The following is a 16,614-nucleotide window of genomic DNA, read 5'->3' as shown; positions in this document are numbered from 1 at the left end:
ATAAGCCAAGTTTATCACTGTTTTTATACTCTAAAGTATTTGCTTATAAAAATTATCTCAAATACAAGAACTGCAGTAAAGAAACCAAATCATTAAAACTATAGGCCTACTTTTAAAAAACTTTAAAGATTTTTTCTGATTTCCAGTTGCACAACTATAAATTTTTACTGGCAGTCTCATTTTGAAAAGCATGTTTTTCAAATTTTCTGTATATAGTTTAGTATAGTGCAAAAACGCAAAATTCACAAAGCAAGACAAAGTCATTCCTGTGTTACTTTTTTAACCTTGAAGAGAAACAGAACCCTGTGTTCTCAGGATGCTAGGGTGCTGCAAAACTTGTTTACTGCCTGCAGTTGTCAGTTTCACCAGCCCCAGTGTGAGATGCTGCTTGAGAGTAGAGATGGAAGATGACAGCTCTGGCCATCTTAGCACTAAAGAAGACTCAAGGCAGCATTCCTGAGAGAGGGCTGTCAGAGAGGCTTGGAAAGATTTCTGGTAAAAGGCTTGACTCCTAAAATAGTGCTGTGTTCCCCAGGCAGATACAATGATTCTTTGAAACATTCATTCCTCTTAACGAATTCTCATCGACTTGAACGCTTTTTTGGCAGGGGTTAGGGATTTGGGAGGTGGGGTATTCAAAGCTAGCTTCAAGAAGATGGCAGACCAGCCTTCACTACAAAGCAAGACTGTCTCTAAATCAATCAAACTTAAGCCTAGCAGGTAAGAAGAAAAACTCTTAGAATAAATCTGCTTAAGCAAATGATCACAAATTCACAAACCAATATAAGACTTACTAAAAAAAAGTGCAAGAATGTAAGTATAGCGGGGCACATGCCTGTAATCCCAGCACTTGGGAGGCTGAGGCGGGAGGATCACTGGAAATTTGAGGCCAGCTCAGGCTACATAATGAGTTCAAGGCCAGCCTGTACTGCATAGCAAGACCCTGCCTCAAACATAAATAAAAAATTTTAAAGATAAATATACACTATACTTAAAGTTGCACACATACTAAGCGGGAATTATATAATACAATATACAAAATATTTTTTAAAATGTTTACCACTGTTTCCTTTTTATTATGTATTTTTAGATTAATAAAGGAGGCAGACACAGACCTTTTAGTCTCAGTAAAGTGAGAGCTCCGGTTCAGACTGTCCGCCCAGAAGCACTTCCATTCTCTAGCTTGTACAGGTTAGGACATTCCTGTTTCCTATTTCTCTGATCAAGGCACAGCACGTTAGTAAGTTCATTATCTTCAAAGGCAAAACACTTTAAAATGCAACACACTGTAGAACTTAATGCTGTGCTGTCAGACATGCCGGAATTCAGCCCTTCTGGCTCAGTCACAAGCTGCGCGGCTTGACCTTGTAGAACTTGTAGACTTGGCAAAAGGTGTATGTTACCAGGGTAACCAGGGCGGCCCTGGAGACCAGGCCCCCGTTAGTGACGTCACTTCCGGCACGCCGAGTGCGCGCTTTTCCTGCCCTGGAGAGTAAGCCGTGGATGTCTTTGCTAGGGAAGGTAGGCAGCTGCTTCCAGCTGTTATCGGTTCACTAGGAAGGTGGATGGAATTGCTCACCTTTCACCAGTACGCCCCGCGCCTTCTTCGAACAAACAGAAAGACCAGCGCTGTTCATATCACTTGGTTCACCCGGGCGCGTTCTTGGCCTGAAGGGAAGTGCTGCTGTCTTTCGTGCCCAGGTCGAGTTACTGCAAATCTCATTCCTGCGGTGTAGCTGAGTGGACTGCACTCCTCGCAGCTACCCCGTCCTCTCTCAATTCCCATATGATTTGCTGTTGTTTTGAACCCGTTCGCTAATTTTGACTACATATGTGGTGGGGAAAGAAGCTACTGCGCAGGGTGAAATACTAAGGTGTTTAGTGAAGCATAGTTGTTTTGGGAGTGGGAGTGGAAAGCTGTTTTTGATCACGATAAACTTGTGGCAGAAAGATTTAATTACGAAGATTATAACTAATGAATAGTATTAGGTTGCAGATGGTTTTAATGTGTTTAGGACGAGTTGTATAAGATTTGTTTCAAACAAAGACTAAATCTTTTTTTGGTTGCATGATGTGTGTTTTATATGCAACTTTTTAACACAAATGATTAAATTTTATTTTGAAAAATGTTTCCAGGAAATGGGATACATTTATTTTACCTGTTCTATTTTCCTTTGTTGAGTTTTTTAAATCACATTTTGTCTTAATAATCAAAAAATAGTAGCACTTTTCTGAGAACTATCCATGCAACTGTTGTACTATAAAAATACCTATTTTATAAAGAGTAATAGTCCAGGGGTTGGGGATTTAGCTCAGCGGCATAAGCGCCTGCCTTGCAAGCAGGCAGTTGTGAGTTTGATCCCTGGTACCGATAAAAAAAAGAAAAAAACAGCATGGTACTGGCAAATAAATAAATAAAAGAATAATCAGTAAGAACAGCGTTAAAAGTAACAGTAAAAGTTGAGCCTCCTTTAACGGAAAAGTTTGGGACCAGAAGTGTTTCAGATTTCAGATATTTTTAATGTGTGGTGGAGGAGGTGGACACGAGGGAATATTGGCAAATGCCTGAGATCGCTTGTGAATGGGACTGAGGTCTTAAAAATGAAATCATCTATGGATTGTTTATTTGTTTGGGGGGGGGACTGAGACAAGGTCTCAGCAAGTAGTGCAGGCTGCCCTTGAACTCCCTTACGTAACCCAACCTGGCCTCAAACTCTTGGTGATCTTTTGCTTCCGCTTCTCAAGTGCTGGTATTAGAGCCAGGTACCACCATGCCTGGCTCATTTATGTTTCTTATACACCTCATACACATAATGAGAAGGTAATTTTATATACAGTACTGTTTTTAACATGCTTGTGTTTAGCTGACATCACAGGTGTGGCATTTTCTATCTGGATCATTACAGTGCTACTAAGAAAGTTTCAGATTTTAGAGTTATTCAAATTTATGGTTTAGAGATGCTCAACCTGTAGTACTAACAAATTTTATGTCTTTTGCCCTTTGAAAAGCATTCTACTCATTCATATTGTTATTTATATTCAGGGTCTTTATAAAATGTGTTGATAATATTTTTACAAACTTTCCTATGTTCTCTAGATATTCTCTGTATATTTACAAATATTCTGTATATGTTGAAAAAGTAATACACCAGGGGCTGGCTTAGTGTTAGAGCACTTACCTAGCAGGTGCAGAGCCTTAAGAGCCCTAGTACCCCAATTGTTTTTTAAAAATAAAATAGTATTCATTATTTTGTGTAAGTATGTTAATCACAAATATAAGCTTCAAATAATGTTTGTTTTTGTAATTCTTTTCCAGGAATTACCTGTGAGAGTAAGAAATATGTTAATGTTGAATAAAACAGCAGGAGTTTTTTCTAAACCATCAAAAAGGAAATTTTATGCATTTTTAAGAACTTTTAATTTTCATCCCAGAACCCAGTTTTTTCATAAAATAGTCCTGGGAATTGAAACCAGTTGTGATGATACAGCAGCTGCTGTGGTGGATGAAACTGGAAATGTGCTGGGAGAAGCAATACATTCTCAAACCGAGGTTCATTTAAAGTAAGTAGACATTGTCTTAGTAGTTGTAACCATTAAAAAAAGTAAATGAAATCGTTCTTTTGCATTTATCATAATAATGGTTAAGTTTTATGATCTGTATAAAGCTTCTAATTACTGAAGAAAACTTCAAAACCTCATCCTGCCTTTTACACCCCTTCACAGTATGACCCCCAACCTCAGCTAATCCTGTTGTCAAAAACAAACAAAAGCCCTCAGTCCCAGCTCTGATGTTTATCAATGCTTCTCTCTCTGGAATGCCTTTTGGTGTCTCCACACATGTGTTGCATAGTCTCAGCTAAATGCAAAAAGCAAGCCTACAAAAGCATGGCTTGAACTTAACCTTTCATGCCTCTTGTCACCAGTTCAGGCTGAAGAGGTTCTTTTCAGATTCTGATGAAGAGAGGCAGAGCTGTGGCCAGATTAGACATCTTAACCCTCATGTGTGGCAATGCCACCACTGCAGCTCCCACTTGCTGTGAGCTGTTACTGCATGTTCTCTGTAGTCCTCAGCCGCTTAGACCTCCCCGGCGCTTGTGCATTCTAGATTTATAGGACAGTACCCAACAGTGTCTTCCTGCCAGTATCAACCCTGATCATATGAGCTATACGCTAGGAGACTGGGAGGCATGCCTGCACTGGAATTCTGCTGACTCCAGACTTACTGTCCAGTTGACAGACTGAACCATGAGGCTACCATTTTGGCTTGCTTTTTCCCCTGAGCCTGAACCATACGTTTTAGCTTTTGTTTTCTCCTACACTATCTTAATCCCTAGGGGAAAAAAAAATTCCTATTTGCATTTATACATATAACTTGTGTTGATACTGAAATATGTAGTAATACACTATGCTTTTAAAGCTTAGAATGATGCAAGGTTTATAAATGCAGATATTTGTAGAGAATCACCAGGAAGGTTGTGTAAATAGCTGGGCTAGATGTAAAGTGCAAAATACCTAGAGGAAATTGAGCTCTAGAATGTGGCTGCTGTGCAGGAATCTAGGACCTGTATCATTAGATCGTCAAATTTTTCAACCAAGTGGAAATTCATAGTTTTTAAACTTTTATTTTAAAGAGAATAAAAGTAAACAACAAAACAGAATAAAGGCTCAAAACAAAACAGCTAAAATGTTATCTTCAAAATTGTGGCCCAGGGGCTGAGGATTTAGCTCAGCAGCATAAGCACCTGCCTGCATGGTCGTGAGTTCGATCTCCAGTACCAAAAAAAAAAAAAAAAAAAAGTCTGAGAAAATTGTGGCTCATACCATCAGATATAATAAAATCAAACAGAATAGAATAAAACCAATTAAAACAGGACATTGAATAAAACAAAACTATAAAATGGAACAAAAAAGAACAATATTGGTTTTCAAAAATAAGACACAAGGAAATCCTCTATATTTGCTATATTGTATATTGTTGTCCTCTTAATAGATGCTTAGACTGCTGGCATTAGGCTTGCAAAGTCAATCAAACAATATAAGCATTAAGTTGTTTGGTAACTCAGTTGCTATCAACTCAGCCTGTCTTCTAAGTCAGCTGGTTGCATATGGGGTGGGTGGGGGGGTGTTCTTATCTCCCAGCCTGCATGCCTCTTGACTCATGGAAGGGGCAAATTGGCAGCTTGTTACTCCTCCAAGGCCTAGCATGGATTCCAACAACTCATAGGAAGGGCTAATTGTCTTGTTTATCCTCCCACATGGTTTGCATCAGCTCATGGGAAGGGCAAATTGGCTTCTTGTTTCTCCTCCCAGGCTCTGCATAGCTTGCACTGGCAAACTGGCTTCTTTTTCAGATCTACATTTTTTATGTAGTAGCTCAAGATTTTAGAAGTTATTAACTGGTTCACAGTATAATAAAACATGCTTCCAAGGTATCAATTACAACATGGGTAGTGAAAAAGACTAGTAGTTTTGGGTCAAAGACTTTTTGAATCCTAAATCAAGCACGTTGTATTTATTGGATCCATGACTTTGGGCAAGTTCTTTGTCCTGATCCTGTTTTAACATCAATAAACAAAGGTAACACCTGCCTTGGAAGATTAAAAATAACATGGGAAGAAACAAAGTAACCTTCAAATGGTAACATCCTTTATGAAAGAAACTGCTGGATAGTAAGGAACAGTCAAGTAGTAGCCCTTATCTCCCAGAAAATACCCTACATAGAGGAAGGTTGGGTAGAATACAGGAAATCTAGCAATGCAAGGGCAACATAAAGTGAGAATCTCTGATTTCTGACTTTGCTGATTTTTTTTTTTTTTTTTTTTTTGAGACCTGCTCTCACTGTTCCGGCTGGCCCTGAACTTTCCTCTGCCTCTACCTCCTGAATGGCAGGATTACAGGATTCCATACCTGGCTGTAGTAAACCTTTGAACATGTAAAGGTCCTCAGCATGCCATCCAAATTAAGTATCCCCACTAACTGAGGTTTATTCTGTATTATGATTTCCAGCATATCTTACTTGTAACTGTCTTTTACAATTTACACACTTGTACTCTTACCCGTAATCTTTCTACTGGGAGAGAGCTCCGTGGTGATGAGGACCGTCAGCTGGCACGCCGCACACTGTCGGATGCATCGTGTCCTCAGGAGCCTTGACAGATGATTAGGCCTTTGCTAATAGAGTGTTGTAGCACTGTCAAGTAAGCGCTGCCCACAAACAGAAAGAGGTGAGAAAGTACCAGACAGGTGTTCAGTGTTGCTAGAGCGTGGGTCACGTGAGGGGAACGCTGGGCAGATTCATCGGTTCTGCCCACACGGCAGCATTCATTGGAGACCTGAATTTGGGGCGCTGAATACAAACATGAAAGAGACACAAAATCTTTGTGAGCAGATTGCCATATAAAAAAGCCAGGCCTTTTATTCCCAGTGCTTAGTATAATCTCCAGACTCTAAAATATCCAAGAGGCACAAAAAGGAAAGGAAAAGGTGCAAGACTGAAGAAATGAGTCAGGGGAAAGAAGTCTCTGGAATCCCAAGACTGTGCAGGTTTTGAGTAGGAAAGAAGTAGGCTCAGTAACAAGGAATGCTGTGTGCTGTTCTCTGGTGTCCCAGTAGGGGGTCATCTCCAAGGACCCCACGACAGAGAAGGAAAACACAATTACAGGACTGTTGAGTGACTGATGGAGGGAGGACTTTTTGTATTTGGCCGTAGCAGTAAGATGGTATCAAGTGTAGAGAATAAAAGTGAAAGAAAGGTAAAGATGCCCCTTACAACCCAGATGATTGTGGAGTTATTGATGTCACAAATAGGGATGGAAATATAAAAGAAAAGTATCTTTGAAGAATTAAGGTAAACTACATTATAATATGTATGTGTTGAAATAAGAGACCTTAACATCTCCCTCATTGCTTAAAATAATACAGATGGCATGGTCAAAATATACAGTGCATATTTAAATTTTTTGTTACACCAAAAGACACATTGCTATTAATCCTCTTCAAAATTTGTCCCTTGAGGGGCTGGGGATTTAGCTGAGTGGCATAAGCGCCTGCCTTGCAAGCAGGCAGTTGTGAGTTCGATCCCCGGTACCGATAAAAAGGAAAAAAAAAATTTGTTTCCAACACATACCCTGTCCGTCTTTCCATGTTCTGAAGCAGTGCTGGAAGCCCTGTGCTAATGTCTTTAGGAGGCATGGTCAGAAATACAGGGGCTACTGCTGCCCAGTGGCATCCAAGGGAACAGCAAGCTCGTAAAGCCATGACGGTAACCATGGGATTTCTGGTTCCTCCTGAAAGTCAGAATGACTAGAAAGGGCAGCGTTTTGAGCTGATCCAGGACAGATTTTGAGGCGACTACCACAGCGCAACTAAAGGCATGAAAGAAGACTTTCAGAACTGCTTCAGAAGGTGGCAACAGTAGTAGGATAAGTGGTTTCAGAGCAAGGGAAAGTGTTTAGAGGGAGGCCACATGTATGCAGTTGGCTGTGTGCATTTTAAAATTGTTAGTATTGTGTATTTTTATCATACCTCATATTTTAACTGTTAAGCATTCATTGACTGTTCTAAGGATTTTTATTTCTGTTTATAGAAGGAGCAGGTCTTACAACACTGAATATATGGAAGATAAGTTTTGAGGTTGCATACATATTTTGCACTATTTTATTGCACTTCCCAGATTACAAATCAATCACATGCTAGCGTATTTGTTGGAAGCAAATTAGCCTCCTCATTCCTTACTCTTGACGTTTGTAGAGACTATGCCTTGTCTTACATGGATCAAAAATCTCATTCACCAAGTATGAGCACTGGAGTCCCAAACTTTATGTTAGGGTTGCAAGCTATCTACTCTCCTGCTGTGACCTCAAGGGCAATATATTTAAGCAAAAACTCATCTTCACAAAATGATCTTCTTGTTTCTCGCTGTAATTCTTTTCTCCCAGTCATTTCACCCAAAAGTCTGAATCTTTGATGCCTTTGTCCACCAGTCACATGTATCTAGTTGTCTATTACAATTTTCAGGTTTCTCTGTCTGTGTCTGTCCATTCTCTTAAATCACCCACTTCAAGATACAATTATTTTACATAAATGCTTTTGCAGTAATCTCTAAAAGTCTCTCCATATGCAAGGAAATTAATTTTCCTAAAATATTTTATCCTGTCTTTCACTTGCTCAGGACGTGTGAAGAATATTTTACAAGGTGGTTTTGATGATTTCACTCATCAGCAAAAAAAAAAAAAAGCAGGGTTTTATGCACAGATTTCAAAAGGCAAAAGCATTATCCTCTTAATCATTTCCTTGAATTCTTATAGTTTACTACATGACAAGCACATAATTTGGAAAAACAGTATTTCCAGCCATATAAGGATTAATTTGGAATCATGCCTTTAGTTCCAATATTATCATTTTTGTTCCCTTGTTTTTACACTCCTACATTTCTAAAAAGCTGTCTTTTGTTTCTTTCAGGACAGGAGGGATTATTCCTCCAGTAGCTCAGCAGCTTCACAGAGAAAATATTCAGCGCATAGTACAGGAAGCTCTTTCTTCCAGTCGAATCCCTCCAAGTGAACTTTCAGCGATTGCAACTACCATAAAGCCGGGACTTGCTTTAAGCTTAGGGGTGGGCTTATCATTTAGCGTACAGCTGGTGAACCAGCTAAAGAAGCCATTCATCCCCATTCATCACATGGAGGCACACGCACTGACTATTAGGCTGACCAACCAAGTAGAATTTCCTTTTTTAGTTCTTTTAATTTCTGGAGGTCATTGTCTATTAGCAATAGCCCGAGGAGTTTCAGATTTCCTGCTTCTTGGAAAGTCTTTGGACATAGCACCCGGTGACATGCTTGACAAGGTAATTATTTAAAAATTAATTTCTGTATTTTATGTTATAATGTGTATTTCAGTTAAAAAAAAAAGTGATGAATAGTGATAGAGGCACTACCGCTATCCATGTATTCCTCATTATCTTATTAGACAAGTTGTTCTGTCATCAGAACATCACTGGCCAAACAGCCAAATAGATTCCATTTTCTTTTGTTTTCGAATACTACAAAGCCTCCTACCATGTATAAAAAAGACACACTGCCAACAGCTGAAATGATAAGAAACCGCAGGGCAGGTTTTTGTCTTTGAAGTTCATCATTCAGCAGTCATGATCAACTTCAAGTCTATTTTCCAACCCCAGTAAGAGAGCAAAAGCAGGGCCAGCATTTGTCCACTGCTCATCAGGTTGTCATAGGAACAAGGTTTTCTGCTTTACTGAACATCAGCTAGACCCCATCTTTGTCAGAGTATAGTGTACAGCATGGTATTAATTTTTCTAATCATTTCCTTTGCATCTTTTAGTTTTAAAGTACATAACTTATGACTCATTTTTAAAATGTATTTTTGTTTTTGATAGATCGCTAGACGACTTTCTTTGATCAAACATCCAGAATGCTCTGGCATGAGTGGTGGGAAGGCTATTGAACACTTGGCCAAACAAGGAAATAGATTTCATTTTGACATCAGTCCACCCATGGATCGTGTGAAAAATTGTGATTTTTCTTTTAGTGGACTTCAGCATGTTATTGAGAGAATAATAGTGCAAAAGGAAAAAAAGGAAGGTATATTTCCAATTAGTGAAGTTGGACAGATGAATATTCCTGGGTTGTGCCTGAAAGTATCTCCTTTTCGGCAGGTATCGAGAAGGGGCAGGTCCTGTCCTCAGCTGCAGACATTGCTGCTGCAGTGCAGCACACGGCAGCGTGCCACCTTGCAAAGAGAACGCACCGTGCTATTCTGTTTTGCAAGCAGAGAGAGCTGTTACCTCAAAGTAATGCAGTACTAGTAAGTTTTGTCATCTCGCGTAACACTCACAGCACCCTTTGCAGTGTGTTACTTCTTTTCTCAAGGCCTTAATTAACCTTGTGTTTAGGATAAACTGGTCTTTATGACATTTGCCAGCCCTGGCAGCATGAAATTATGTAGACTAGAAAAGACTTACAGTTATTTCTGGTACACATATGGTAGCTTTATGGGACAGGTATTTGTGTAGCTTATATAGGAAAAAGTACATTACCACATCTCTCATTGGACTTGAACGAGGGTTTACGGTAAAAAACCAAGTGCAATAATTGCTGTCACTACTTTTAGAAAACTGGAGTGATTTCCTCCATCATTTAATGAAATCCCTTTACGCTTAAAAGTTTTGGTAATCTTCTTGGTTAATGTATCTTAAACTTTATTTTTCTTGTATCAGGAATTGAACTCACAACCTCGTGCTTGCCAGGCAGGCATTTATGCCACTGAGCTAAATCCCCAGCCCATTTAAACTTTATTTTTTATAAAATTATAAAGTATAACAAAAAGTGTTTTAAATGAAAAGTTGAATATTAAATGAATGTTAAATCATTGTTTTTTCAAGTTTATAGTAAAATAAAAATTGTTTACAAGTAAAACTTGCAGAATCTAAAAAAATTTGATATACTCTGGCATACTATGGTGTACTTACATTACAGAAATACTTAGAAGGTTGAAAAAATATATAAAAATGCTAATAGTAGTTATACACTGATAGTAAAGTTGTTAGTGATTTTTCTCCTCTCTTTTATAATACAGACATAGCTCTTCATCACTACCAACCTCAAAATGTACTTTTAATTCTGTGGTGCTGATCAGTCCCTCGGGCTTAGTTCACAGCTTGCTTTGGACCCATGTGATGATGGTTGCTTATTTTGACCTGTCAATTGTTGCAGGTTGTGTCTGGAGGTGTTGCAAGTAACTGTTACATCCGAAGAGCTCTGGAAACTGTCACAGATGCTACACAGTGCACTTTGCTGTGTCCCCCTCCCAGGCTGTGCACTGACAATGGCATTATGATCGCGTGGTAAGCCACAGGGTGTGTGTTTCATTCATCGTCACGTAACTGTTAACAACCATTTCTTCAGACTGAACCTTTTGCTATTAAATCGCTGGGCTGTTCTTATTCTGATGACTTTTATTTAGGAACGGCATTGAAAGATTACGTGCTGGCTTGGGCATTTTACATGACGTAGAAGGCATCCGCTACGAACCAAAGTACGTGGTACCATTTATAAACTTTACACAAGTTACATCATATCATCCAGAGCCTGAATTTTGCTTTTATAATATGAGATTTTCATTGACATTGTGATGGTACTCAAAAGAAAGTTGTATTAATTTTTTTCATGAACCTACTTGAAGTTGACATACTGTAAGATAAATATTTTTGCTACAGAGTCAAGTTATAAAGTGTTTGACAAATCATGTGTGAGTTAGAAACCAAAGTTGGATAGGGGTGATGTATCTCTTTTCTTAGGGACCAGATAGAAACCATCTCCATAGTCTGGACTTGGGCCATGTCAAGAGCTCTTAGGACGAGCTGATGTACTGGGGAACTTTAGGAGAACGTGCAGAAAGCATTCAGGTGTGAGACAGTTGTGACCACATGTGTACAGGGGTAGCCGAGAAATGATCAAAAGATGGCTGTTTGCTGCAAGCCTTATTTCCTGTCCCAAGCCAAAATTCCAGTAACCTAGTTTACTATTGTCCAGCTAAGTTAATTATGAAATGGTTAAGGGCAGTTATGTTTCGTAATCTTAACATAATTCTCCTTTGGACTGTTTCATCTGATGGCTTAAATCTTATCAGCACGAGTGTCTATAATGTGACAGTTGTGATGTGATTTAAGTGCGCAGATTTGAGCTACTGTGTCAGAGTCCCTCACGTGGATGAGCAGGCCTGGCTTTTGACTGATCCAGCTGTGCCCTCTTGTGGCAGTGTCCAGGAGGGAGAGCTGGTGGCTTTTTCTAGGCAGCGGTCAGGTTCAAGTCTTTTTTTTTTTTTTTTAAACTTCATTGGTAGACATAGGTGTACATGATGACCACATTCATCTAGGGAGCTTGTATCTGTACATATCTTGATTACTCCTTTTTCCCCCATTCTCATCCTGTCTCTTCAAATCCTCTTCCCCTTCCTATTCACAAAGCTCAGTTTTATCCTGAGCAATATAGAGGCAGAAATCTGGGGCTAAAATTACTGAGAAAGAATTTTAAACACAGGGTAAGAAGTAAGACCTGTCCTGCCACCAGTGGCAGAGGAAAGTTCAAAGGGCCGAGCCAGCTTTTGAAACCTCAGAGAATCCTAGAACCCTAGGGAATTCCTAGAATGTGATGCCAGGTTGGCTTTATGTGATAAAAGGTCTTTGCCATTGCAACTTTGTAAACAATTGTAAGGTACCTTTTGATATTTCTATATTTTATCTAGAATTTTTAAACTTACTGCTTTACAGTATTTGAGAACAGGAAAATATATATATATATATATATATATATATATATATATTTTTTTTTTTTTTTTTTTTTTTTTTTTTTTTAAACCAGGAGTTGAACTCAGGATCTTGTGCTTGCCAGGCAGGTGCTGTACCACTGAGTTATATCCCTGGCAAAGAACAGTAAAACTTTTATTTCCACTTCTTATTAATGAGATGGTCTTCAGTATCCTAGCTTGCGATTCCAGAGTACTTGTGTGTATGCAGGACCCATCATCATGTATGATGAATGATGCATTAGATACTGCTCACCAGAATTCTACAACAGTTTGCAGAACTAGCGATGGATCATGAAAGAAGTATCTGAAATAATAATATGTCTCACGATGCAGATGTTCTCTTGGAATAGATATATCCAAAGAAGTTGGAGAAACTGCCATAAAAGTACCACCTTTAAAAATGAAGATTTGACTTTTACTTTTCAAGTCTCTAAAAGGTAATATTTCAACTTTTAATTTTTTTCATATTTTTGTATATCAAATTCAAGAAATATATTAATCATCAAGACTCCGTTATTCCTTTTCCTATGTCCTCATTATTAAAAGACAATGTTACAGCCTTGCAAGGGAGCATAGCTTTTTTATTATCAAAAACCAAAACAAACTATCTGTGCAGGACGGATGTGCTAATGTTGGCAGTGGAAAGAAAAACACTGAAGAAAATCAGTGATTCTGCTGAATCCTGGCTCCATATCATACTGCCTAGTTCTTTTCTCCCCTTTGCCAAATCAAGATATAGAAGCTGTTTTTGACCTTTACTGAAACATCAGCCTGACATCTGTAATGAGAAAGTAATTTTTAAAAGCAATAGTAATAACAAATGCTGGCAGGACTGGGGAAAAGAAACTCTTCTCCACTGTTGGTGAGAGTGTAGACTGGTGCAACCACTGTGGCAACTAGTGTGGAGGTTCCTCAAAAGGCTAGGTTTAGAAATCCCATTCGATCCAGCTATTCCTTTTCTGGATTTTCTCAGAAGAATTGAAAACATCACATCACAGCAATACACGTACACTCATATTTATAGCAGCACAGTTTGTAATTGCCAAATCTTGGAAAGATCCCAAATGCCCATCAACCAAGGAACAACGAAAAAAATGTGTGGTATTTTTTACAACAGAGTACTACTCAGTTATAAAGAAGGATAAGCTCGGTGCTTTCACCAATAAATGGATGCAACTAGGGACCACACGCATAAGTTAAATAAATCAAAATTGCATGTTAAATATCATATTGTCTCCCTAGGGTAAAAAACTGAAAGAATAAATAGGATCCAAAATGTACAACAGATACTGTGAAAGTTAAAAGGGAAGAAACTGCTCAAAAGGAAAGAACAACTGGGATGGGGAAAGAAAAGACAAGACTATACATACAATAGATAATTATAACTGCTAGTCTCTGTTAGCTCATCAAAAAGAACGGTTTGTGCTTTCATTGTTTAATCATTTTTCTTGGCTATATCTTGTAATCTGAGCAGCTACTTGGAATATAACAATGGGCAATGTATTAACCATTGTTAATCTCCTATTATTTTGTGTTGACATTCTGTATCATTTTTTCGTTTTAAATTAGAAACCTTATATATATATATATATAAAATATTGCCAAATATGTATGTATATATGGCAAGAGTAGCCTAGTCAAAGTTTTTCTTTTTGTTTTGCTTTGGTTTGGGTTTTAGTTTCTGTGGTACTAGGGAATTGAACCAGGAACCTCCACACTGTTACATCCCCAGCACAGGTAGAGGCAGGGTGTTGCTACATTGCCCCGGCAGGACTCAAACCTGCAGTCCTCCCCAAGAGCCGGGCTCACAGGCGTGTGTCCCTGCCTGGATTTAAAGCTGTTTCTAATCAGAGAATTCCAAATCAAGACCAAAAGCTGATGAACAGAATGTATTTTAAAATGCTTATTATTAAGTATCCTCTCTGGAATAGTTAGTGTATCATACTTTTTTTAAAAACCCATACAATCTGAGATCTTAAAAATTAAACAGATTCTATTTCAAGTATGTATTGTACTCTAGTTGACTGTTGCTTTACAAATTGTATAAATTCATATGAAAGTAAGATGAAAAATACTTGTTTTGGAGTGATTTACCATGAATTTGAAACTTTGTACTGCAGATATCATAAGTTTATTTCATTTTTTCTGCCTAAACGGAGTGTACCATCTTTTTTATGAAGACAGTGTGGCTGTTAATTCTTCATGAGAAATCTGACTGGGAAAGGTTTACATCATCCATACTGGGCCAGGTTTTTAACTTTCTATTCAGTGACTCGGTTTGTGAGGAAATTAGAAGTTAATAACAAAAATCTAGAAAGCAAGTATTTCTTATTTCAACTCGTGTTTTCAGTGACTTTATTTTGGGGAAATTTCCCTTTGTGAGAATTATGACTACAGGGGGTGACTTTATGATTATCCATTTTGTCCTACAAAGAAAATATAAAGAAACGCATAGAAATAGTCAATATTTATAAAGCTTTGCATATTTTTGATACTAAATTGCTATGTAAATATAATGGCATTGTTTAAGAAATGCCATTTGTGGGGCTGGGGATTTAGCTCAGCAGCATGAGCACCTGCCTTGCAAGCAGGTAGTCATGAGTTCGGTCCCCGGTACTGATAAAAAGACAAAAAAAAAGAAATGCCATTTGAAAGAATGTATTAGTTTGTGAATTCACATTTTACATTTGGATTTGCATTGTATCAGTGAATCAGAATTTGCAGACAAATGTAATTATTTCCTGTGTTGATTATATTCAGAATTCATACACACTATAGAAGATTTATCCAAATTTTTTCCTATTATCACAAATAGGGTTACCTATAATCTATGTTTTTAAAGTTTCAAAGTTTGAAAGTTGTTCCAAATGCTATAATCATATATGTCAAGATTCAGTTCATGATATAAGTAAAGGTAACTACAGATAAAGAAAATGAGCAAACTCTGGAAGCCTTTTGTGGCATTTAGGCCTTTCAGTACTTAGCTGTAGGGAAGGAGAAAGGAGGGAAGAGGAGGGAGAAAGGAGTGTGGAGACTGTTAGTAAACATGTCAACGTCATCTCCATAGGTTAGCTAAGAGGCAAGTAAATTGTTACAGCAGTAGGTCTTGAGGCTTTTCTCATATGTAATTTTTAAGAAGCAAAAAAGAAATAGAAAACATGGCGTAATAACAATAATCTTTCTGGGAGCAGGCTGGTTTTTAGGAGAAATATTCTGAGTTGTAGGGTTGGCAGGCTTGTCTGACTGAGCCAAGATGCTCAGGAATTACCTGTGGTTATAAAGAAACCTTGCTCTTCAACCTGCAAATATTCTTAGAATCATTTTAAGGCTAATTGATGATAGTTTCAAAACTCACAAGGTACTCTCTAGAGTTTGTTTTTACATCTGCAGCTTAATACATCCATTAATGTGAATTCGCATCTTTAATTTTGCTGAGTAAATAGTTCCTTTTTATCCTTAAACACACCCTTTCCCATTTGTAAAATACAATTTTATATTTTAGAATTTTATATTTGTCCTCCATCAGAGAGTTACAACTATTTAATGTAACTGAAAAGTTAATTTGAAAATGCAGAGGTCTCATAGCTTGCAGTGGTTAAGAACACAGGGCTGAGATTCTGAGAACGCCTGAGTCCACAAAACCACCGTCATCACCGTTAGTGTTGTTCAGGCCCATGTTGGAAAATACGTACTGTCTGACACCTGCGTTCCATGCTTCCTACAGCCCAGGTAAAGAGTGGATTGCAGCAGGACCTTCAGGCCGGAGCCTGTTCAGCAAAGTGGATGGAGAGAAGGAGGGACATTGAGGAACTCGGCGAAGCCCAGCGTGCACGTGTATCACATCTGTCTGCTGCTCTGGAGTAGGAACAGGTGCACACCACAGCCTGCACCTGTGGAGCAGTGCTTCTGTGAGCAAAGAGGTCAAGTGGTGATAAGCCATAAAGAATGTCATCTTTCCGGTTCTAAACTGAAGACACTGTGTCCATATGGAATATGGTCCACACTGGTGGCTGCGTTTTGTAACTGCCCTTATGTGCCTGATGGACAATAATGTCAGATTTTATTTTTAAGAAAATATTTTTAAAGTAGTGTACATTTCAGTTTTGGAAGTTTCATGTATTTGTAACATTTCTCATTAAATAATGTATTTAAAATGAGTATTAATATGTGGGATATATTGACTCCGTCCTCTACCTTAGCATACCAATTCAAAAATGTTTCTAATTCCATATCAGTTAGTAGATATCAATAGGCTTCTACACAGGCATTCTGTTACAGAAATTCTAC

The 16,614-nt window shown here is 38.2% G+C and overlaps 2 protein-coding genes across 5 annotated transcripts in view; one reads left to right on the top strand and one right to left on the bottom strand.

Moving 5' to 3' along the window:
* The window catches only part of Pms1 (PMS1 homolog 1, mismatch repair system component), an 87,527-nt gene extending 86,217 nt beyond the window's left edge, over window positions 1–1,310 (bottom strand). The window contains exon 1 of the mRNA XM_023561066.2: window positions 1,116–1,310. The gene's annotated coding sequence lies outside the window, so the exon portion shown is untranslated. The remainder of the gene's footprint in view (window positions 1–1,115) is intronic.
* A 16-nt stretch (window positions 1,311–1,326) lies between these two features.
* Window positions 1,327–16,484, top strand: Osgepl1 (O-sialoglycoprotein endopeptidase like 1). 4 transcript variants are annotated; one of them, XM_005007641.4, is made up of 9 exons: window positions 1,327–1,521; window positions 3,317–3,561; window positions 8,461–8,848; window positions 9,398–9,602; window positions 9,677–9,825; window positions 10,734–10,864; window positions 10,984–11,055; window positions 12,678–12,764; window positions 16,052–16,484. In XM_005007641.4, the coding sequence occupies exons 1-9, from the start codon at window positions 1,504–1,506 to the stop codon at window positions 16,131–16,133; spliced, it is 1,377 nt and encodes a 458-aa protein (XP_005007698.2). In that variant the 5' UTR covers window positions 1,327–1,503; the 3' UTR covers window positions 16,134–16,484. The 4 variants fall into 4 exon arrangements, with proteins under 4 accessions (XP_005007698.2, XP_003478720.2, XP_023416839.1 ...); XM_003478672.5 differs by having other exon boundaries at window positions 12,661–12,764; XM_023561070.2 differs by having other exon boundaries at window positions 1,472–1,701.
* Window positions 16,485–16,614: the final 130 nt, after the last annotated feature.

Source organism: Cavia porcellus, unplaced genomic scaffold (genome assembly GCF_034190915.1).
Source record: "Cavia porcellus strain 051 isolate PalLab524CR breed Dunkin Hartley unplaced genomic scaffold, mCavPor4.1 scaffold_12, whole genome shotgun sequence".
Lineage (NCBI taxonomy): Eukaryota > Metazoa > Chordata > Mammalia > Rodentia > Caviidae > Cavia > Cavia porcellus.
This window is presented reverse-complemented; position numbering and strand designations above follow the sequence as displayed.